Raw genomic sequence first — 24,395 nt, 5'->3', positions numbered from 1 at the left:
ACCTTGTGTGATGTTTGTACTTCTAATATATGAATATATACATGGCAACTTTTAAAAAATCACATGCACGGATCAGGAAGATTACCATATGAACTGGCTTTCCAAAATGTGCACCTACACAAAACAACAACAACCCTGCAACACATTTGCAGTGCCATTCAAGAGAGTAAAAATTAACAGGATTACACAGATATACATCTTCCTGCAAATACAGTCGTCCTTGCCAACCACGGATTACTCGGGTCATGGTTGGCAAGGGTAAAAACAATTTCCCAATCGCAGATACTCAAATCCGCGATTGAGAAATCTGTGGTTGGCAAGGATGACTGTATTTGCAGGAAGATGTATACCTGTGTAATCCAGTTAATTTTTACTCTCTTGAATGGCGGTTTGGTGACATCATTTTCAAATTTGGGAGGATAGATAGGTACTTCATTTACGGCCAATGGCCAAATTGGGGTGAGAGTGGAGGTGGGTCATTTCCAGGAGTCAGGGGGTAATTTTTCAATTTTTTATCTTATTTTTTTCTGTTTTTCCCCAACTGCAATTCCCCTAACCCGGTTTCCCATGCATTGCTATGCCTTGTCAGCCACAAATTAGCCAACCGTGGAGGTTTCCAGAAACGGAACCCTCATGGTTGGCAGGGAATGACTCCAATACCCTCAACTGAATTACCAATTAAATGAAAATGGTTTCTTTTGATGGCCTTAACAAGCTAAGAAACAAGATGATGGCCCTAACAAGCTAAGAAACAAGACATGATGGAGAGAGCCATTGCATTATGTAACCACCAATATCTGTTATTTCCATATTTACTAGTTCTACATATGGAGCTTTCTTTATAGTTAATATAGCCATTGATAGACATTATTGGCTGGCTTCTTGATTAAGGCTGTGCATATGCAGCCAAAAGATGCAGGCATGCATTGGATGTATCCCCACTTCTGAAGTGTGGGAACTTGCATGTGTGTGTGTGATTTTCACTGATCTGCCCTCTGCCCAGAAGTACTCTGTTCCACATATAAATATGTCCCTGAGGGCTGTGTGACCCTCAGGGACATATCCTCATGTTGTACAGAGTGCTTCTGGTGGAATGGAAGATCAGTGGAAATTGTCTGTGTTCAGAAGTAGGAATGCACCTGCTGTACTAATGCTTCTTTTGGCTGCATGTGCAGAATGTTAGCTATCTTCTATGAATGTGTATAATCCTTTTAAAATATATTTATGGTCCAATGCATATGTTATCTATGTGGCATGGTAACCCCACAAAGTGCCAGTGATGCTCTCACATCACACTGGTTATATATGGATGTTTTGCATCACAGAAATATTTCACACACCACCATGACCAGCCCTGATGAAGGGAGGATGCTGTTATGGAATGTACCCATGTGATGTGGAACATCTGTGTAAGGAGCCAATTGTGGGAGAGCAGTTCTACAATAGCGGCCACACCACAATCCTAATGTGACCCATTTTATATATTATATATGTATTAGTGACTTATTTTATACAGTAAACATGCATTGTGTGAAAAAGGGCTTTCTTTTATTTGTCCTGAATATGGATGACCACAAAGAGAGAGATAAAATAATGTTTCTTTTCTTCATACTGTTCATGATTTTTAAACTTCTATTTATATTTCCTTAGGCAGCTCTTTCCCTATTGTTTTATAACCTCTTTGATGAATTTGTAAAATATAGTCTGATTTGATGAAGTTGTGTGTTTTTTAAACACGCTTGATGAATTTGTAAAATACAATCTGGTATAGTCTCTTAACTATATGATGCAGAGACAAACCAGAAGAAGAATCACTTAATCTTGTTATCAAGTCTCACTAAACAACGTATTAGTCAGGCAGACTGACCTTAAAGCCTTTTGATGCTGCTATATGGGCTGCAGTCCAACCTACTTTGTCAGCATGGTTGATGAGATCTGCAGAAACAATAGGCTTTGTTTTATGGTTAAAGCTGTCTTCACACTCCAAGTCAAAGATGCATGGATTTGTATCTTCATTCACAAAGTTTTCATTTTCTGGCTTTCCATAGTACATAAGCAGTTGTAAGCAGTCAACATTACCAGCATCCACAGCAGCATGGAATGGTGTCCAGCCATCCTACAGGGATGAAAGCAGGGGAAATGCTCAGCACAATCCCAGAGTGATGATGGATACTTACAAAATTTATGTGTTCTGTAACTTTGTTGTCGTCTAACGATCTGACGCACTCAACAGTGTCTGGCTATAAATGCTTTGGCAAAGACAGCCCATCTGCTGACTCTGTGGATAAACACATGTACTGGTACACAATCAAAAAGGGGATCACAAAGAATTTCAGCCCTTTCTTTGGGTAGCATCTGCTGAAGTCACTGCTTCTGGAGTGAGAGAATCCACAAATGGTGGGGCGGGGGTGAATGGGTGGAATCAGCCATGTGCAAAAGTTGCTTTCAGCTGTGCAAATCTAAATCATAAAAACAGCCTAGTACAGAAGGCTGATATATTCATTACTGGATCTTTGTGAGATGTCTGATCTCTTTATTAGCAATTGTGTATGGCTTTATACAAGCATGCTTCTTCTCTTCAGCTCTATACAGTGTTAAATCTTCTTTACATTAGCATAACAAAGCAAACACAGCTGCTCTGAATTTTTTTTTTGCAATCCTTAATTTTCCTTTGATGTCTTTATTCTAAATAGCCAGCGTCTGAACTTGTCTCTTTTCTTTATTGCTAATTTCCCCACTAGGCTATTATTACATTTGAGTGGATTGTACAGGAGCTGACATCCTGACTAATGCTGCATGTGTGCAGCAAAGGAACCACATGTGCAGTGGCAGCTGTGTTCCCGAGTAAAGCAGCATGGAGTGTGTGGCTGTGATTTTTTTCAATTACTCTGAAGTGCTCTGTGCCTCAAGAAAAAAAGCTCAGTTCCCAGTGACTTATTATCAGGTAGCAAAGAGCACCTAAGAGAGATATGTGCTAAGTGAAAATCACCTCCACCTGTGCTGCTTTACTTGGGAACCGAACAGCTGCACATGTGCTTCCTTATGTGCACACTTGCAGCATAGGGATGTACATGAAACAGATTTTGTGTTTTGTTTCGAGCTCAAAACAAATGCAAAATGGCCAAAAACATTTCACTAAAACAGTGATCAAACCAGCTGTTTCAAGGAAAAAACTCAAAACATGTTGAGTGTTTCAGCTATAGGGGACAAAGGGGAAACTCGAAACACCCCATTGTTCCCCATGGTTAGTTAGCTCCTAGGGACACCAAAGTGGGTTAGGTGGTAGGGCATGATCCTATGGGGGTTTGGGGAAAAGGTTAAACATTTGTTAAAAATTGCCTGCTTGCCCATTTCTTTTGTGGGTTGGGTGGTAGAGAACAACCATAATGCCCTACCAAACAACCCACTTTGGTGTTCATAGGAGCAAATCCATGGGGAACAATGGGGTGTTTCAAGTTTTCCCATTGTTCCTTATGGATGGAACAAGCAGAACTCACAGAGTGCATATACAAGCGTTGCATTGCGATTTGCAATGCATTTTGCAACCCTCCCTTGAAAAACACTGCAAAGGCACATAGTAAAAGGGAATCTGTCCCTCCCAACACAGCACACAAACTTCAAACACAGACCAAAAATGGCCAAAAATGTATCACTGACACAGAGTCCACTGCCAGCCACAGTGCCTGCACTGCAGTAACATCATTGGCACAAGTTGCTCTTTCACACACAATTATGACTTCTTACTTCCTAGCATTGCAACAGCTGCCACAGCAGCTTCCTTAGCAGCAAGCATTGCCATAAGCTTAACTAGAGCAACTCCAGCCACATTTTGACTGAGTACAGCTTGCGTGGCGCAGCAGGGAAATGCTTGACTAACAAGCAGAAGGTTGCTGGTTCGAATCCCCACTGGTATGTTTCCCAGACGATGGGAAACACCTATATCGGGCAGCAGCGATATAGGAAGATGCTGAAAGGCATCATCTCATACTGCACAGGATATGGCAATGGGACTCTGTCCTCCTGTATTCTACCAAAGGGAAACCAGAGGGCTCTATAGGCACCAGGGTCAAAATCAACTTGACGGCACACTTTACCTTTACCTTACATCTTGCAATGCAGATTGCAGGATAGACCAGAGCAGTGAGTGAAGCACAACTTAGTCTCAAAGCCAGACATGGAGCTTGCACACACACACACACACACACACACACACACACACACACACACACACAGCTGCTACTGTCCATTTCTCACCACAACACTATCTCACAAAGAAAACAAACCACAATTCAAGGAAGGAAGGCACCCAAATTTGTCAATCTGAGATCCAGCAAAACCAGATAGTTATAGCAGCAATTGTGCAGTATATTCTGTAATGAGAAAAAAACACACACCACAAAATCAAACCTACCTTCCTCTTCTCCTGATTTATTCTCTTCAGACAAGGCATAAGGGATATCTCTGCCTCAAAGTCCCTTTGAATACATTTTGAAATTACCACCTTTTGTGTCCCCTCCTCCTAGCCAATGGGGGCACAGTTGCCCATGACAACACTTGATTTGTATGATAACAAGCCTACCAATCAGCAAGGAGATTGCAAGCCAATCAGAAGTCAGTGCCAGAAAATCAATCAGCAAGGGAAAAACAGGCCTCCAAAATCACGCTCAAAACGTCAAACGTTTTGATTGAAATTGGGTTGTTTTGTTCCAAGAGCAAAACAGGACCTTTTTCAAGAGCATGTTTTGTTTTGAATTTGGAATACTTGCAATGGCCCATTTCGAGTTGAAACATTTCAACATTGAAATGTTCAGCACATCCCTACTTTAGCATTAGTCAGGATAGTGGCCTGTGTGTGTGTGTGTGTGTGTGTTCCATTTAAATAACAAATTACAAGCATGTGCCTTACGTCGCAGTATTCCTTTTTTTGTGGGGGGCAAGACACAAACCCTCCCACAGAGCTCAACTGTCTAGTCTAGTACTATTTCCCGTTTCATCCCTCTACCAAGGCCAATCAGGCAATCATTTTGTCAGTGCAATTTTTTCAGTTAATCAGTCTGTATTTAATGTTATAGCTAGACAAAAACAGAATTACACTGATAATTATTTTTAAATTCCTCTTTCAAACCAGCTCTTTATGGTCTTGTGGGTCTCAGTCTTAAATTGAATGAAGTAGTAATGGGTTCAATTGTTTACTGACCTGATTGACTACATTTTAATTGAACTAAGCCCGAACACACCACTCCTAGGCTTCACCACCTTCCTTTAACAGTAAGTCTGTAGTGGGACCAGAGCTGAGATGGGAAGATGGGACCTGTCCTGAGATGGGACTTGCCTGTGCAGAATGATCTCAATCTGACATTTTGCATATTTTGTGAAAACTCTTCACTCCAGAGGGAACCTTTTTATAAAGCAGAGCAACAATCTGACAGGGAGGTGGGAAGACTTGTTAAGAAAATCAGTAGGTTGACTGTAAGGTTTGGCTGATAAGAATGGAATTGGCTTATTTAAAGGTAATGCTGTAGCAAGGTCCTTCACGGGTGAAGCTGTGTTGCTATAAAGTATACTGTGTCTGTCAGAAGTAGAGGTTTTCAAGAGTTTTGTCTGAGGCTTTGCCTTTAATAATGACTTCTGCCAAGGCCTGGAGTTTAGCCCCTACTGATAAATGGTTCAAAAAACAAACTACTGACTGACCCATACAGAGTAACTGATCCACATAATAAAATAATTAGCAAACCAATACAGCAATCCTATGCATGCTTACTTGGCAGTAAGTTCCACTGTATTCAACGGAACTTACTCCCAAGTAACTATGCACAGGGCCACAATCTAAGACTGTTACCATGATCATTTATGTAGAAAGAAAAACAAAAAACGTCTTTCATTCTGGGATAGAGCAATTTATCAACCAGCCAAAGACTCATCCATAACATTTTCAACATGAGGATTTATTTCAGGCCCACTCATCATACAGTTCTCAGACTGTACACATTGCACCAGTCATGCACTGCAGCTTGCCAGGTACATGAACATGATCTTTGTTTGAAGTCCACCTGGGATTGCACAAATAAGATTTATCAAGCACCTGAAAGGCTGCAGTATGTAGCTTGTGTACAGTGCACAGCCTAGAGCCATGTGTTGTACAGGCCTGAGCTATCATTTCAAAACCAATCAAATCTATCTTGTTGAAGAGACACATATCTAGGGAATGTGGCTTATCAAATGCTGCAATGAATGCACGATACATTATAAAGCAATTCTGGAAAAGCATTTCACAGAATTTACAGCTGTAAGGAATCCCATAACTATTGCATTTATCAAGTTGAGGTCTTTAAACATGTGACTCTATCAGAAATTACTTGAGCTTAAAAACAGTTATTACCAGATGACAACTAGGCTCAACAGGAATTGTGAGCATAATCTTAAAGAGGCCATGAATATTCTGTAATGAGGAAAATTGGGTAGGACAAAAGTGTCCAACCCAGCTTTTATTCCTCCATTTGACCTAGGTAGGAGGAAAAGCTGTCCTACCCAGCTTTTCCTCCTACCTTGATTACATACAATCACTTCTCCCCTCTCCTACCTAGTAGTTTCCTCCCACACAACTGAAAAATGAGAGCACACACAGCTCCCAAAGCGGGGTAGCACAATTGTCCTACCCAGTTTTTGGTTGTGCGAATGACCTCAAATGCATCTGCCTGCACATATAACTGACCTTACTCATTACTATTAAGGGATGTGCACGGAACCGATTCTGTGCACACCCAGGAGTGTTGGGGTCCTTTAAGGGGCAGGGGAGGCACTGTCTACCTGCCAGCCTCCACCCTGCCGCTTTCCCACTGCCGGCGCTCTTGTATAAAGTGGGTGCATGGGGCTGTAGCATGCCTCCCTGCAGCTCTGGTCAGTGGCATCCCGGAAACGGCCAGTGTGCGTGCCATGCGCACACACGTCGGCCATTTCCGCCCTCCGAATCAGCTCAAATGTTGGTCCACAGAACCATTTTGGTGCTCCCAGAATGGAGAACTGAAAGGTAGTTTGCACATCCCTAATTACTATATTGGTCAGTTCTGGATGCTCTACAGGAAGCATATAAGAGTGCAGGCTCTAAGAAAATATTCCCTAGTTATTTCCAGTTCCAGCAGTGTAAGTATGAGTGAACAACCAACAGCAAAAGCGCCAGTGTGTTGTGGCACTCCTAAAGAGTCCAAGGGCATATTTTGGCAGCATATGATACAACCACGTTGCTAAAACTAAGCAGTCTTAGATCTGGCCCATGCCTGGATGTTGACTGCCCACACTAGACTATACTATATCACAGTGTGGTCCTAGCTAAAGGCTGGCCATCTCTGTTTTAGTCATTGGCATACTGCTATTTTTACCCAATGCTTTATTTACCTATTGTTATTTTTATTTTATTGTTTTTTCTTACGTTATTTTGTTAGCCACCTTGAGGCACAGATGAAAGATTAAACAAACATTCCTAGTATAAGTAAGAAGAAAAAGAAAGTAAATTTCTGGTCTAATGTGTACAAACACTCATAACAAAGGATGTCTGCCTTTACTATATTTGCTACAAACAATGAGAAAGCATTCTTATCTTCAGTGATTTTCATCTCCCCCTTTTGAGTTCATTTACAGGGTTAACCATTATCACAGCCAGTGTGAATACTATATCTATTTATTCATTTTTAATTAGCTGTGTGTTAACTGAACTAGATGAAAAGGAATATTCCTTATTTGCTTCATCCTGATTTTATGTCCTCTAACATAGCTCTGTCTCTTAGCAGTTGCTTTTTGACAGGGATGTGCAAAATGTTTCGCTGTCATCTCGAAATGGGCCATTTTGAGTGTTTCAAAATAAATAAATAAATAACGGACCTGTTTCGAGCTTGGAACAAAAGCACCTCATTTTGGTTCAAAACTCTTCAATGCTTCAAGTGCTATTTTGGAGGCCTGTTTTCCCCTTGCTGATTGGTTTTCTGGCACTGGTATCCAATTGGCATGCAATCTCCTTGCTTCTTGATTAGCTTATCATACAAACAAAGTATTGTCATGGGCAACTTACTGTACCCCGTTTGGCTGGAGGAGGGAGGAAGGCACACAAAAGGAGAGTGTTTCAAATGTATTCAAAGGGACTAGGAGGCAGAGAGAGCCCTTATAGTGTGACTGTCTTGAAGGGAATATATCAGGAGGAGGAGGAGGAGGAATCAAAGAAGTTTGATTTTGTGGTTTGCTCAGCACTGCGTATAACATGCTATGATGTTGCTGCTGCTCTACAATCTGCATTGTAAGATGTACTCACTAAAAATGTGGCTGAAGTTGCTCTAGTTGAGCTTTTGACTATCCTTACTGATAAGAGTGCCACTGTGGCAGCTGTTGCAATGCTAGGAAGTAACATAAGGATTCGTTGTGTGTGAGAGAGCAACTCTTGCCAATTATGTTACTGCAGCAGGCACATGGCTGGCTGTGGATTCTTGGTCACTGATTCTTTTTTGCCCATTTTTCGACTGTGTTTGAAATGTGTGTGCTGTGTCAGAAGGGACAGTTTCCCTTTTACTGTGTGCCTTCTGCAGTGTTTTTCAAGGCAGGGTTGCAGAATGCATTGAAAATTGCAGCACAAAGCTTGTGTATGCACTCTGTTGTTCCCCATGGGAAATAAAATACCCCATTGTTCCCCATGGGTAGCTCCTATGGACATGAAAGTGGGTTGTGTTGCAGGACACGATGGATGCTACTTACCACCCAACCCACAAAAGAAATTGGCAAGCAGGTGATTTTAAACAAATTTTCAATCTTTCCCCAATCCCCTGTAGGATCGAAATACTCAAAACATTTTGAGTTTTGTTTCATCCTAACAACCGGCTCTACCACTGTTTTGATTACATGTTTTCCCAGCTGCATTTTGTTTTGAGCTCGAAACAGAATGCAAAATCCGTTTCATGCACATCCCTACTTTTTAATCTGAAGTATCCGTATGCTTTTCCTGGCTCTTGTATAAAGGCTAGTGCTTGATTTTTTTTATGCAACTATCAGAGAAGGACAAGATTAACTTTTTATTAAGCAAGAGGTCAAGGCTTAGTATCAGATATAAAAAAGGTCTAACTTGTCACAGTGAAAAATGACATATTATAGGAACAGGGTATGAGTAATGCCACTTCAAATTTTTATGTCTATAAGGCAGGATGACACGAAAGAAAATGATTTCAGAAATCTTAAGGGAAAATACTTAACATAATGAAGGCAGAAGCTGACGGCATTTTACAAGGGTATGCAGCCATATGAAAGTGAAACCTTTGATTAAACCCAAAGAGCATTACAGAAGTTATTAATAAATGCCAGCATAGAAGCCATTCTAAAGTGGCCACTTCTGTTTTCTAAAATGTTGACTTTGAGAAATGGGCTTGAAAACTTACGCAGGTTTTTGTGCTCCTGTCTGCTCCAGCTTCCAGCAAAAGTTTGACACATTCATTATTTCCATTTCCACAGGCCAAGTAGAGAGGTGTCTCTCCCCTTTCAGCAGCATGATTAACGTCAGCACGATACATGAGTAATAATTCTGCACATCTAGGGATGGAAACATTGGGCAACAACACATTAGAACACCTGACCTGGAAAAGACTTGACCTTTAAAATGCCATTCTGCTCCAATACCTTCTTAAAGTTTATAGTGGGCATTTCCCAGAGCAGTTAGTCATGACTAAGCACTGCTGAAATCAGTGGCTCACACATGCCACACAGTGTTAATAGGGTGGAACAGAGCAGTGAGTCTCCAGAAATGCTCTTGCAGCTCAGCCAGAGTCATGGAGGGGTCAAAGGAGCGATTTTCACTGCTCCCTCCTCCCACCTAAGTATTTTTTGGCTTCAGAAATATGTATCTGAGGGTTGCACAAAAATCACTCCCCGTCTCCATCCACGATTGGCTGCTCAGCAACACACTGGCACTGTAAGCGCACTACTCTGTTCTGTCTTCTAATGCTGTGCAGAATGTGAGCCTGTGAGACAAGCTGATCATGACTAACTTAAATCCCATTAATTTCAACAGGGCTTAAATATGACTAACTTAACCTGGATACTGCATCAGCAAAGATATTTGTTTAAAAGCTTTTTGATTAGTGATCCAGATGAATCCAAAATTGGTATAGGAATACTGAAAATAGCCAAACTCTCTTGCGCAGTACATTGACAAATCTGAGAAAGTTAAATAGAGCTCAGATTCACCTCAAAGTGCAAGGACAAACACATGTTCGATTCTAATCCCAGAACCAGTGGGTTTTGTCCTAAAAAGCAGCAAATATTGGAAGTACAATTGAGTTCAAAGGGTCATAAACAGGCTGGGCTAAAGAAAGATGCCTGGGAGATACTGAGCACATGCCAGTGTCTGTATAGTGTGTATACTACATGTGTGTATAGCACATGCCAGTGTCTGTATACTATGTATAGTCTGTATAGTGTGCATCTAAGACTGTGCAATGCATGTTTCTAACATAGGGCACCTCCAATGCAGGTATACTACATGGTAAGTTTTGGGTGGTATAGAAATTTGTTAAATAAATAATAGATAATTAAATGGTAGGGATATGAAACCATACAGGGTATGAGCTGTAGTGACCAGGCTCCCCACCCCCACTAGAATTAACAGGAAGTGAACCCCTGTGCTTGACTGACAGACTGGTGACTCTAGGTCTTGACCAATCAATCCACAAGGTGGGTGGGATAGGAGGAGAGCTGCTGGGGAATGCTGGGAAGAAGAAGAAGGAAGTGGGAGAGTACGTGGCTGCATGGAGCCTGCACCCACATGGTGAATGCTGCAGGACAATCCCTCAGGGTGAGAGATTTGCAGGAGGCTTGATCTTGCCAGGAGTTTTGGTGAGTTTTCAAGGGAAATGAAGCCAGGGCTTTGTGGCTTCGGGAATCTAGCATATGGAAAAGTTTGTTTAGTCAGACTTTGCGTTAGGAATTTATTTTGCTTTCTGTATGTGCTTTGGATATTCCTAAACATCTTTTACTAATAACTGAGTAACTATGTCCCATTACGTACCGCCGAAGAAAGATCTGGGTGATCTGAAACATTCTTGTAGCCAACTTAAGCATTTTTAAGTGCATCTAAAAAGCTAACGCCTCAGACGGACCAGTCTGTAGCAACTGAATAAACAGAAAAGAACAGTCCTTTTCTTTTTCAAGCCTCTCAAAGCTGGTTATTAACTCAGAAGGGGCATGGGGAAGCCCACTGGTGCACAAGTGTCTCTGAGAGTTCGGCTCAGCTACCTTGTTTTCTCACCACGTGTAGGCATACACATGGAAGATTTTTATATTTGCCCAACACCACGATGAAGAGAGAAATCTAGGCAGTGGCACTCCAGCCAGGGGCGTAACTATAATAGGGCAAGGGGAGACAGTTGTCTGGGGGCCCACTGCCTTGGGGGCCCCCCCGGAGGCAAGTCACATGACTGACTCCCCCAGCCACGCACCCTCCCGGGCTTCCTTCACAGTTGTATACATCCTCCGAAATTGATGTGAGTGTTAAGACTTGGAGCTACCAGAACAGCATGTCTTTCTCTAGTACCATTAAATGACTTGCATCGTCCACAATTTACAAAACCTTTAATAAAATAATTTAGGGTGATGTTCTATTGTGGCACATAGGTTTTTACTATGCTTTTTGTTACCACTATTCAGCCTCATTTAAGATTTCTTTACTTCATGAGCTGAGCTTCAGTGTGTGTGTGTGGGGGGGGGCATTTTAAAATCTTGTCTCTGGGCCCACTCCAACCTTGCTACGCCCCTGACTCCAGCCCAGGCTCTCCAGTCTCAGAAAAAAGAGTGTCTGGTGGCAGCATTTCTAATCTACTGAAGGTCTAAAGTTAGAGAGAGAGAGAGAGAGAGAGAGGAAAAGGGAAGCCCAGTCAGGCAGCTCAGCTGGGGTGACTCAGCACTCCACACACACCCCCATGCTGGCTCTGAGTCAAAGGCTTAATACATGAAAATCGAATGATTAAAAAACAGACTTGTGCTCTAAGGGAAAACATGTTCCCCCTGTCATTAGACAATCAGGCATATGGGGGGGGGGGATTCCCAATATGGAAGTCACACACAGATCATGATCATGAGAAAAACCCACCAAGTTGTCCCAATGGAAACTTCATCCATGCCACCCAACACTCCACCTTTGACTTTAGCAACTCACTTAATCTTTGGTCTCATGTTCTGACCTGGCCACAACTGAAATACCAATGTAGAATTCAAAGACCTCTTTAGTAAATTCTTTATTAATGACATTTTTGTCTTTGTTTCTAGGAAGTTTTGCAAATTGGAAGAAAGATTAGGAATATTCCTAGGTTTTACACCTCACATAGACTATTTCTTCCCATTTCCAACCTACATTTGAAAAAAACATATTTAATGCTATGATTTCTTCTAGTCTCAAGCCTCGTTAACCTAAAGGGTTCCCCTGCAATGTAACATATATGTAGAATTCCTCTTGTTTCCTTCTTAAACTCCTTTTCTGAGAGCTCATAACAGAAATGAAGAGCAGGTAGGAGAACTATGAATTTGTACAACTGGGATGGACTGAGAAAGGACAACAGATACAGAATGCAAGACGTGTGATGACCAAAGATTTAGATGCCTTAATGGAGGGGGGCGGGCATAAAAAGAAATAAGAGCCTTAGAATTGAGGAAAAGACACAGGTGAAAACACAAAGGCCAACAAAAGACAACAAGCCCAAGAATACCTGAGACTAGAGGAATTTGTGATTTTGATTGGTTTTCATTATTTTGTATGGTGGGGGTTCAGCATTTTTGTTGATGTTAGTTACCTTGTCTCAGCGACAAGTAAGGTGGGATATAAATTTTGAAAAACTGATAAAATAAGTAAGAAGAGCGGAAGCAGATTTGTGGATTATCAGGCAAACGAGATGGGAGCAGAGTCTGCAGAAAGACATTAAGATGTATATATTGGGAAAGTGCAAGTGAGAGGACAGATGCAATAACCACAAGAGAGAACACTGCCCTCCAAATGACAGGCTGTTGATATACATTCTGAGTCTCTTCACAATTGTTCATTGAACTCTGGGCCCAAATCTAACAAGTCAACAAATGATTTGGCAGAGTGACCATTTCTGTTGAAGGGACGTCATATGTAACTGGAATAACAGGTTTGCTACAAGTCAGGAATCAGCTTGATTGGCAGCCCTTCTGGAAAGCCTAAACCACAGCTGTCTGGACTATGCATGGTTCTAGCCAATAGATATGAATGTCAGATTGCTGGGCAGCATCAATATCAACTATGCCAAACAAAGAGACAGCAAAAATATACAGAAGTTACTGTTCATAAGAATAAACATGCTAATGGACATAATCAAATCATCAATATCATTAAAATATAGCATCAATAAAATATGGCTCTCTGGATTACTATCTGGATGAATTCTATTGAAGTAGTAGAGTACTAAAGTATTAGATCAGGGGTTCCCAATATGTGGTACTCCAGATGTCGCTGAAACACAACTCCCGTCATCCCCAGTCTTTTACAGCAAACTGACAGAATTGCATTTAGCAAGAAATATAGCACATACAGCAGATCAGAAAGCAATTTCTAAAGTCACTTGCTGCCTCTCATAACTTATACATATATGTTCGGTGTCTATATTACGCTACATTTTTACCATGGTAGAATGGCTTGCTCAGCCATGACTGAGCAGCACTTAGGATGGCTATTTATGGTATGAATAGCCCATGGGTGGCTAGTGAGAGGAGGCAACAAAAGTGCCTATAAGCTCTGCAGCCTTATCAGCACAGCAGAGCCATATATCACTAAACATTGCCAGGTTCCGTAGTAGAAATCACTGTGGTTTTTTAAAAAAAAAAAAACATATTAAACAAGCCTTTCTAAGGCAAAGTGTGCAAGAAAGTCTATTTGGTGTCTCTCCATCACCCTTTGAAGTGTGAAAGCTCTCTGAAAGAAACATATCTTTCTGAGAGCAACTATCATACAACAGCACAAATGAAAAAGGTTGCAATATTTCTCTCATATCTCAGAGACTATTCAAGCATTTTCTCACACTTTTATAACAGAATCAGGAACTGATCAATTTTAAGTCTGCTCTGCAGATAATTTTCAACTTCCTAACTTAACAAAAACCAAAAGTAACCTCTGCCATGGTGAGATATAGTACTCAGAGTCTCACAAGAAACCAGCCTACTTTTCAAGTAGTGCTTCAGTCACTTACTATCCAAACCCTACAAAAGTCTTCTATGTTTTTATTCAGTCTCCCCAGGCATTGTGTTAAATTCCCATTCTCCTTGTTCATCCTTGTTCTATGACATATTATATCCAAGCTGAGGGGTGGTTTTTTGAATTTTTATTTTTTGCAGGCAGACTACTTTTGAATGATCAAAGGCAAAATATCCATGAATGCAATTTCCCCATCAGCTGCCAGTTCCTGCACATGCTTTTAATTTAATCTTAATTTGTGTGCTCAAAGAAATGTCCGATAAGGCTTTGAGTAAATACTGGACCATAAATCAGTTCAAAACCCGACTTTAGAGAAGTGTTTGAAGAAAGCGAGACACAGAAACCTCATTTTCTTTTTTAAAATACTAGAGCCCACAGTATAGAATGCATAAACACAGCAGCACACTGTCTAACATGTTCCTGGGCTGACAGGGGTGGGGAGGAAGGAGAGATCCCAGGAATGCACCACGTACTTGCACGGAGCATTACTCTGGCGGGAGGGGCATTGCACAACAGCGCTTTCCTTCACCCTCCCCCTGGAGCTGCCGTGCGAGATTCATGACTGCCAGAGTCCAGATTCATGACTGCCAGAGTCCACACCCATGGAGTGGTAAGTGATCATCTGCGGGGAGAGCGGGTCAAACCTGCTCTCCCCACTGAACCCATTTTGGCTCTTCACACTGATAGTGTGTAGAGCCTTTTAGTTTGAAGAGACCTGAAGAGACAAACTAAATATGCCCCATTGACTGACATGATGCGTAACTTGTTCTTTTAATTTCAATGGGATTACTTTGCATAATTTTCCTCATTAAAAATCAGCCACTGAAACTAATGGGGTACATGGAACTTTGCATTGAAAAAAGGATAACTGGCATATCACTTACTTGTAATGTCCCTGAGCAACTGCTGAACACAAGGGTGTGAAGCCATTTTTATCAACAGGATCAACTTGTGCTTCTGAAGTCAGCAGCAATCTTACACAATCTATGTGTTGGAAAATACAGATTGATAGAAAAAATAAGGTAAAATTAAAAAATATGGTCAGAAAACCAGACAGGGCTGACATCCAGCCTAGCACAGGCACTAAGCAAGAAGCAACAATGTTCCTGATGCCTTCAGCAAAGTCAGCAGGAGCAATTGTGCAGAGGGCTGCAAATTTCAACAGCCTGCCCTTCCTTCTGTGCTTCTGGAGGAAGGGGCAGTAATTGAAATCATACACACACACACACACACACACACACGAGCACAGGTGCTGCGTACATCAGGAAGCCACAGAGAGTGCACTGCTTCTCATGTAGAACCAGCATTTAGTCTGGATGTCAGCCAGTATTTCTCAGAATGCATGTAATTCCCAAGAGCCCAGCAACACATCACAATCTCAGATTACTAGGACACCTTGGCTATATTTGCACACTTATATATAATTCAAATATAACACAAATTAACACATTCCACCCACGCAAGTTTTTTAATGTGACTTGCTTCCTGCCAACGAGCATCATCAAGAAGGATGTGTGTGCACCACTGACACATACATTGGTGGTTTTGTGACAGTTTCTTTTTCAGCGTACTCCTCCTCCCACTGAACCCCCAAACAGCTCCCTAAACTCTCCTGAGAGCAGATCTGTCCAAAGCTGATAAAGTATCCAAAGGATTCTGAGTAAAAGGCTGTTTTTATCCCTGTCACAATGTTATGTGTCCAGGGAAAGGCGATCAGTGCAGTGGGCCTGTGTTGAGATCAGACTCTACTGGTGGTCTAAGGGCTATGTTGTCTGCTTATGCCTGTCCTGAAACCTTAATGCCTTAGTCCAAGGGCTACTCTCAGTACAATAGGATCAGGCTGGATAGGGTCTGTATGGAGTAGAAACTGGTTCATGTAACAAGGTTCTATCCAATAATAACTAAAATAATTTGTACAGCATACAATGTACACGATTACAATTACAAATACACCCTATAAGCCGCGCCGTGCTGACATATCACATAAGTCTGTCGCCCTACCTTCCTCACTACAAGAATAGCATTTATCTGAAGAGACAAACACTAAATGGACCAAGTAAAGTAAAAGTAAAGTAGAAGTAAAGTAAAAGTTAAGTGTGCCATCGAATCGGTGTCAACTCCTGGTGACCTACAGAGCCCCGTGGTTGTCTTTGGTAGAATACAGGAGGGATTTACCATTGCCGCCTCCCATGCAGTATGAGATGATGCCTTTAAGCATCTTCCTATATCGCTGCTGCCCGATATAGGGGTTTCCTATAGTCTGGGAAACATATCAGTGGGGATTCGAACTGGCAACCTCATGCTTGCTAGGCAGGTCACAAGAGATACCCTTTAAAGAAGTGACTTTCATATATTTAGTGGAGGGAAGGCAACTGTCACTATCCAACCTCAGCACAGTGTCTTTGAAGTGGTTGTTGCTTGTATCTACCTTGTGCTTCTTTTTAGCTTGTGAGCCCTTTTGGGACAGGGCACCATCTTATTCTCTTTTTCTATGTAAGCTGCTTTGAGAAACTTTTTGTTGAAAAGGAGTATATAAACATTAACAACAACAACAACCATAACCATACTCAGGGAGAGTTGCTCACTCACAGGGGGAATCTCTTCTTGAGTACAACATTTGTCTCTTCAAACAAATCCAGTCCTTATGGTGAGTGGGGCATGGTCTTATGTAACATATCAGTGCAAGGGCTAAGCTTGAAGGGAACGTCTGTAACCATTGTACATTGTACCAGTTATCGAATGAATGAAGAGGGCTCACAGTTGCTAAGGGAACTTAAATGTCAACCAGGGATTTGGAGCTGGGTTTCTCACATCTGAGCTCAACACTGTAACCACTACTGTCATTGGCATAAACATGATATTGAGTTTGTTACTAACGTCCTTCATTATTTTGATGACAATTAGAACTTGCTGTCATGCAGCAAGTCTCAGGCAAATGACCTGTTCTCACATTTTGAGGCTTTTCCCACAATCAGGAGAAACTGGGCTAGGGGAGCCTAGCCTGATTTCTCCTGACCATGGGAACCACTGGGCTCGCAGGTGAGCCTGGTGGCCTCCAGGCGGTTAACCCGCCAAAGCAGCCCTCCCCTTAAACCGAGTTTGCGAAGCGAGTGCTCTGAAAACCCGGTTTTAAAAAATCGGGAGTAGCTGCAGCACGGCTCCACGGTTACTCACAAGTAGACCTCCTGGCTTGGGGGTCTCCCCAGTATACCCTGCGCTCTTGCGCAGGGCAAACAGGAGCTTCCAGAGGCCGTGCGGCCCCCGAACTCCACAGCCCCCACCGGCTCCATCATGGAGCTGGCAGTCAGGCGGCCAATCTGGGAAAGCTTAGCTTTTCCAACCAGGTCTCACTGATCATGAGACCCAGCTCTTTGAGTCCTTTCACACGAGCAGGGAGAAAGGGCAAGAGGGCTAGTGGGGAGGAAGCTTTAGAGAGCTTACCGACAACCGAGGGCTCCCTCTTTGGTGGGTGGATCACCCACACAGCAACTACCGGCTACTGCCAGTAGCTCGGAGGGTTGGGGTGCCGGGACACATCGCCCTGCCCCCGGAGCTCCCATAATGCACTGTGGGATCTCCCCTCTTCTCCCTGAAGCTGCCCAGGATCCCCGCAGTCTGACAGCCGTGGCTGCAAGCAGCCACAGCTGGCAAACGATCACAGACACGGGGTTAAGAGACACGAAGGTAAGCTCACTCTCCTAACTTCCTTTTAGAGGGTGGCTGCAGAGGCGGGTTTGCCGCTGAGGCGCTGCTGGGACTGGGCCTCATCCTAATGGTACACATATGTAGGCAAATCTGGGCTGGGCTTCCTTAGCCTGTTTTTGCCTGTGCATGTGAATAGCTTCACTTCAGCTTACTTTAGTTATTTGTTACACAAAATATGTAGTTTCAGACCAAATTATACCAGCTTGAGTTTCAGACCAACGTATGTCTGCTATAGATGGAGCCCTTTGCCTTTCTTCTATCATTCTCCTCATATGCAAGTGCTGTATATGCATAATGCAGGTTTAAAATTATTTGAATAGCCAAGCTTTCATGTGCTTGTTGTTCTGGTTTCCTCTTCTGCTTCTTCAATTAGTAGTATTCAATATTAATCAGCAATGTTGCTTTCTCTGTATCAGGGATTCCTAACCTGTAGTATTCCAGAAGTTGCTGAACTACAACTCCCATCATCCCCAGCCACAATAAATTGTAGTTGGGCATGATGGGAGTTTGTACTTAAGCAGCATCTGAAGTGCCACAGGTTGGGAACCCTTGCTCTATATGATAGCAGCATGCAAGGTCAAGTGCACACCAGCAGATACTACATTGCTAAGTTATATTGGCCCACGTGTCATTCAGCGCTATGGGGGTGGAATAATGGCTTTACCTTCACAGAGTGTCTGAGGAGTAGCTGCATCAAAAGCTCCTTCCATGGCCCAGAGTGGGTGGAGGAGTAGACGATTTTTGTTTCTTTCCTCTCCCATCACAAACCCTTTTTTTGCTTCCAGGAATCTATTCCTGAAGCTGTGTAACCCTAGGGACAAATTTCTGCAAGTGAAACTAGCTTTTGGAGGGAAGTGAGAGAAGGGAAAGTCAATTCCCCCCTTCCCCTGCACTGGACTGCAGAAGAAGCTTTCAGCACAGCTATTCCCCAACCAGAGTGTATTAGCCTTTGTCCGCCTTCATAGTGATGTGGATGGAAGATGTGGGCCACTAACTACAAATGAATATATACATAAGAGCTAATAAAGTAATAGCCGCGACAAAATTTGTACCTGTATGTCCATTCATAGCAGCAGAATACAAGGCAGAATAGCCATCTTCACATGATTCATTAATGTCCAGACCTCCTTCATTAAGCAGCATTGACAATAAAGTGACATTTCCCTGGGCACCAGCTTGGTGAAGAAGGGTGGGCCTGCCACCCAGGGGGACAGGACCACCACTCATTAATAAAGGGGTTAGGGAGGGAGACCAGCCTGTGAGTTAAAGCAACATAAGTTAGAGAGAAGAACACACATTAAGACGTTAGAGGTACACACTTTTCAGGCTATTAAATATGTCCAGTAAAAGAAACAGATTATCGTAACAGCACCTGTAAAAAGTCAGCACAACTCTGAGAATGTTATTTTAACCCTGCATCCAAGGATAATTAAAGTCAATCCAAGATGAAAAGTTACATCCACTGTTAACTAAAACTAAAACAATCTTGATTACTGTAGACAAACACAAGCATTCCTATACACAGAAGCCATTATCCAGATTTTTTAAAAAACCTTTTAAAAAAATTAGACAGCTAGCTCAAGACTTAATGTTAGTTTGGCTTTAAATGTTAATTTGAACTGTCAAGGCAATTATAGTAAGCTGTACATACGACCATGCCCTTTAAAAAAAACTGCAAAATGATTTTTTTAAATATATACAGGTTGTCTTAATAGACTCTACTTAAATCTACATGAAATATGACTGACATTTTAGTTTAAAGTTCATTTAAAACTCAGACTAGGGTCAGAGGTCCTGCAGTCTATGTCTACTTGTTCAGCTTTGCCTAAAATGAACAGAGCCATTTTAACTTGACAAGACTGCAGTTTCTCCTGTATTTTACAAGAAAGGCTATTGAACAGTGATTAATTACATTAAAAGCTTCCATATCATCCAGTAAGAAAGGCAAATGGTAGAGCAGGACTTTAGAAATCATAGGTTAGACATTCCAATTATCAGACGTTAGCAGCTTTAGTGGACAGTTTATTGAGGGCCTGAAGTTTGCTGTATAGGGTGTGGAAGACTTTGTGAACTTTTCCTTGATCAAAAGGCTGCAAAAGGAAATAGAAAAGAGGATTGAAAACATAGATGCTTGTAACTTGATAGAAAATGAGAGATTCCAAGCAGATTTTCATCCCTTATGGATGGGTAAACTGAATTCAAGAGTGGCTGATCAGACTAACCAGAATGGCCACAATCATGTTTGTATTGTAAGTGCTCATTTTTCTGGCATGCCTTAATGCAGGGATTACTAAGCTGTGGTACTCCAGATGTTGATGAACTACAACTCCAGTCATCCCCAGCCACAATAAACTGTAGCTGAGGTTGATGGGAGTTGTAGTTCAGCAACATCTGGAGTACCACAAGCTGGGAACCCTTGCCTTAATGTATACACTACTTTACTATAGTCTTCTTGAATCAATGGCTCTTTATCTAGTCCCAACTATCAAGAACCATATTTTTCAAAAGTTTAGAAAATTGTCATGCCTTTAATGACATACTAGTGAGCTGAGAAATACCTTTTAGAGTATCATTAAAGTTGGCGTGTCCATGGAATGTAAAGATGATGACAGTTTATCTTACTAAGCAGAGTATAATTATTTATTGCATGGAAAATAATCTTAAATGTATGAACTGAATGTATACATTTGTGGCTTACAGCTATATCACCAGCAGGGCCAGCTCCGGACAAAAGAACTGCAACAGGCCTCATTGGCTTTAGACACTGTTAATGAGCAGGAGCCACCAAGAAGGCCAAAAAAGAGGCACTAAAAGAATGAAAGTGAGAGCAGAGCAGTGATGCACCTCAAGGGAGCAGAAGGAGCAGCAGGGGGACAAAAGGAGACAAGGGGCAAAAAGGAGGAACTGCATTGGATTGCAATGCAGTGGATAACCGTAAGGTAGTAGGCAAGACATCTTTATTTCTTGCACAGTACTTATCTTGTAACTTATCTTTTGCAACCAGTTTCCTGTCCTTTGACCATTGTCACACTGCCACTAGTTTCAACAGCTTTGAGCTAACCGTGGGCTCTTTCTAGAAAAGATAGGGTGGACAACAGGAAAAGTAGGGAGAATGTTCCTACTCCCTAGGCCAAGGAACCTTTTAAAAACTGTACCCCTTCTGTCACAAACCTTCAGTTCAGGTACACCACAGAGATCGTGTGTGGTTGTTCACAGGACCCAAATTGTTGTGGGGAGGGCAGGCGGGGGGAAAGGCAGGGATGGACCTACGTTTCCCCCCTCAGATGAGCACTGACATCCTCTTTGGTGCACTGTGGTATGCCCACATGATCCGAGCTGCTCCATGCAGCATGGAGCTCTGAGGCCAGGACTCGTCCTATTCTCCAGGAATCCCACAATGCACTGCATGATAAGCATGGTGTATTGGGGGATTCCCCTGGGAGTTGGGCATTGTGTGTATGAGCACATGTGTATGTTCACACACATATTGAAATGTTACATTTAGGAGACAGATACTCTAATCACTGCCTTACAGTCAGACTAAATTACTCATGAGTACTCTCAATGAAATTAATTGGACAAATAAACTTGCCCCATTAATTATATTGTCACAGTCGTGCCAGTATAGTTAAGATGGAGAGTAGTCAACATTCTACCATTATAAGGCCTGAACATTCTATTGCTTATAAAATCAAAACCATTTGTCTGATATGCCCAGCCATCAGCACAAACTCACTAGGTTGCAAGAGACACCTCCCCTGCAAATTTGGTGAAGATCCATTGAAAAACAACTTAGCAATTTAAAGTTTTTCTCTTCTGAATAGGAGATTAAAAAGTTGGTAACTTTCGGACTGAGGAAGTGATATTTAAATGATTCTGTAGTCCATATGCATCGTTTCAGCCTTTAGACTGCATGCCCCAAAAGTGCATTTTGTATATCCCTCTGGGACCCAATCAATGTTTTTTCATAATTGATCCTCAAAGTTTACTTTACTGCTAAAAGAGTCTATGTATTAGGACTTTTGAAGCTGGACTTTTTGAAGCCCACAGCATGGTGGTCAACTCCTTCCCTGTCCGAGCTTTGGGAGCACAGCCCTTCAGTTTTCTTCCCTGCACTCTTTTTTCCTTTTCCCACTGCAGCTATACCTTTTAATTCTACTCCTTTGCCTTAGAAAAAGCACTGTTCAACTCTGGTCATCAGTTACTCCACATTTGTCAGTTCTTCAAAACCACATGCATTTCAACCCGAACTCCAGCCAAAACCGGCGTGCTGCTTTGTGCAGCCGGGTATAAGCAGGAGGCGGGCGGAAGAAGATGTGCTCCATTTAGCTAGGCTGTGAAGGGCTCCTCTGGGCTCCCCTAGGCTTCAATGTGTGTGGGATGGCTGCAGCGTGTGTGTGTGTGTGTGTGTGTGTGGTGGGGATTGCTGGAGTATGTATGCGTCTGGGGATGGCTGGAGAGTGAGTGAGTGTGTGTGTGTGTGTGTGTGTGTGTGTGTGTGTGTGTGTGTGAGAGAGAGAGAGAGAGAGAGAGAGAGAGAGAGAGAGAGAGAGAGAGAGAGAGATTTAGTTCTTGGTTCTCCAACATCCATCCCAAACTGGCACGCTGCTTTGTGCAGCCGGGTGTAAGCAGGAGGTGGGGGGAATTCCACTAATTTAACTTAATTGTGTTTTTTCAGATGGCAGTAGGCAGGGTGGGGCGTAGTGTGACTTTATCTTAGTTGAAGGTTTTACAAAGTTTTTGGTGTTCAACATCAGGGCGTTCTATCTTGTGGTTTGGGTAGGCTCTTCCACATAGTGTCTAATCAGATTTCCCTTTTTAAAACACCTGGAAAAACCCACACTTTGCCTTGGCCTTTCAGTTGGACATTGGGCTGGGGAGGGATGCATCCAGGCAGATATTTAACAGGTGCAGTTTCCCTAATCACTTCCTAGAGATACCCCTGATGAATTTCTGCCTGATACATCTCTGATCAAGGCAAAGTATGGGTGCAAGAAGCCTCATTTCTAAAAGCTGTCATCATATATGAGACTGTACAAAGTCTTTACAGCTTATATGGTGTGGAAGTTAAGATGGGCACCTTAACTTGCAATTTCCATTCTTTTTAGTGAATGGAGTAAAAATGTAAAGCATCTTAACTCTCATCTTGAACCAAATGTTTTTGGATTACTGAATTTCAATAAGACTGTTTATGAATAACTTAGTGTGGATGTCAGCCAGTGACTGGAGTAGCCCATCTAGTAACTGCAACATTTAAGTGTGTGTGTGTGTGTGTGTGTGTGTGCACGCGCGTCTGTAGTCACTGGCTTACATCCATGCTAAGTTACTCATAAGTAGAGATGGAAAATTTCTGGAAATTTTGAAGTCATGAAAAAAACACCAGGTTTTTTCACATCCCCTCCCCACAGAAAAAAACAAACAGAAACTTTGGGGGAAACTTTAATATATGCAGCAATTTTTTCCTAGTGGCCTTTACGGGTTTAAAGACACATTGTTTCTTTAGGATAATTTATTGTGTATAACCTGATTTGCTCATAACAGTTATCATTTTTGGTATATTACATTTAGAAGAACTGTATCACTATCCGCAGTTTCTGCTTCTTCATTTTTATCATCTTAATAACTTTTGAAAACTGATTGCCTGTATTGAGACAAGCCTCTCTACCTTTTCACATACTCCTTTATTTCTTGATCTGGTATATTTCCAAACATAGACCAGTTTCTTTCACATGCTGTAGAAGATGGAGGAATCTGAAGCAAGCAAGAAGCTTCAGAGAGTAAAGGCCAAAACATCTTACCTTATATGAATACATCTGAACACCTTTTCTTAAATATTTAAGTCACAATTCCACGAGGAAATATTTCATAATCCATTTCTCCCCCAATTTCCCCATTTTTAAAACACAAACACAAAAAAACCAAAAAGTCCTTCAGAAAAAAAATCTGTGTTTTCCCAGAATTTTCCTGTTTCCCCCCCCTGGGTGTTCACATCTCTACTCAGAGGCAGTCTTACTGAAATTATTCGGCCTTATCCTATTAATTTCAATGGGAGTGCTCAGTGCTATTTTTCTGAAGCCTATCAGGCAGGCTGAGAGGAGGGGTACACTGAGCTTTAGGGGCAGGAATACTCTGGGAGCCCCCTGGGAGCCCTTCAGGAAACACTGGGATACTAAGGATGGGACCTCCTGCCCTAGATCATACTCCCAGAGACATCCAAAAGCCAGAATGTGGTATGAGGATGGTGGAAGGACCACATCCTGGGCTTCTTGATGGCCCTGGACATTCGCCTAGTGGCATGCATCACCTGCATGAAACTGCAACGAGATTTTCACATAAAAATTGAATCAATGTTACATTGATTGCAATAGCATTTATAAAATCCATACAGGGCTGGACATCACATATATTCTAAATTTTTAGAAAATAAAAGAAAAGAAAACTATATAATTTAAGAACCACC

General features: G+C 42.0%; 1 protein-coding gene across 2 annotated transcripts in view; it reads right to left on the bottom strand.

Annotated features, from left to right (window-relative positions):
- The window catches only part of CTTNBP2 (cortactin binding protein 2), a 140,873-nt gene that overhangs the window by 48,415 nt on the left and 68,063 nt on the right, over positions 1 to 24,395 (bottom strand). For both annotated transcript variants that reach the window (XR_008308141.1, XM_053253762.1), the window contains exons 5-8: positions 18,988 to 19,191; positions 15,115 to 15,214; positions 9,411 to 9,561; positions 1,868 to 2,116 (exon numbers count right to left, since the gene is read on the bottom strand). Coding sequence is in view for 1 of the 2 variants with exons in the window: in XM_053253762.1 (XP_053109737.1) it covers positions 1,868 to 2,116; positions 9,411 to 9,561; positions 15,115 to 15,214; positions 18,988 to 19,191 (704 nt within the window). In the remaining variant the exon portion in view is untranslated. The remainder of the gene's footprint in view (positions 1 to 1,867; positions 2,117 to 9,410; positions 9,562 to 15,114; positions 15,215 to 18,987; positions 19,192 to 24,395) is intronic.

The sequence above is a fragment of the Hemicordylus capensis genome, chromosome 5, assembly GCF_027244095.1.
Source record: "Hemicordylus capensis ecotype Gifberg chromosome 5, rHemCap1.1.pri, whole genome shotgun sequence".
NCBI classification, from domain to species: Eukaryota; Metazoa; Chordata; class Lepidosauria; order Squamata; family Cordylidae; genus Hemicordylus; species Hemicordylus capensis.
The sequence above is the reverse complement of the archived record's forward strand: the minus strand, read 5'-3'. Positions and strand labels throughout refer to the sequence as shown.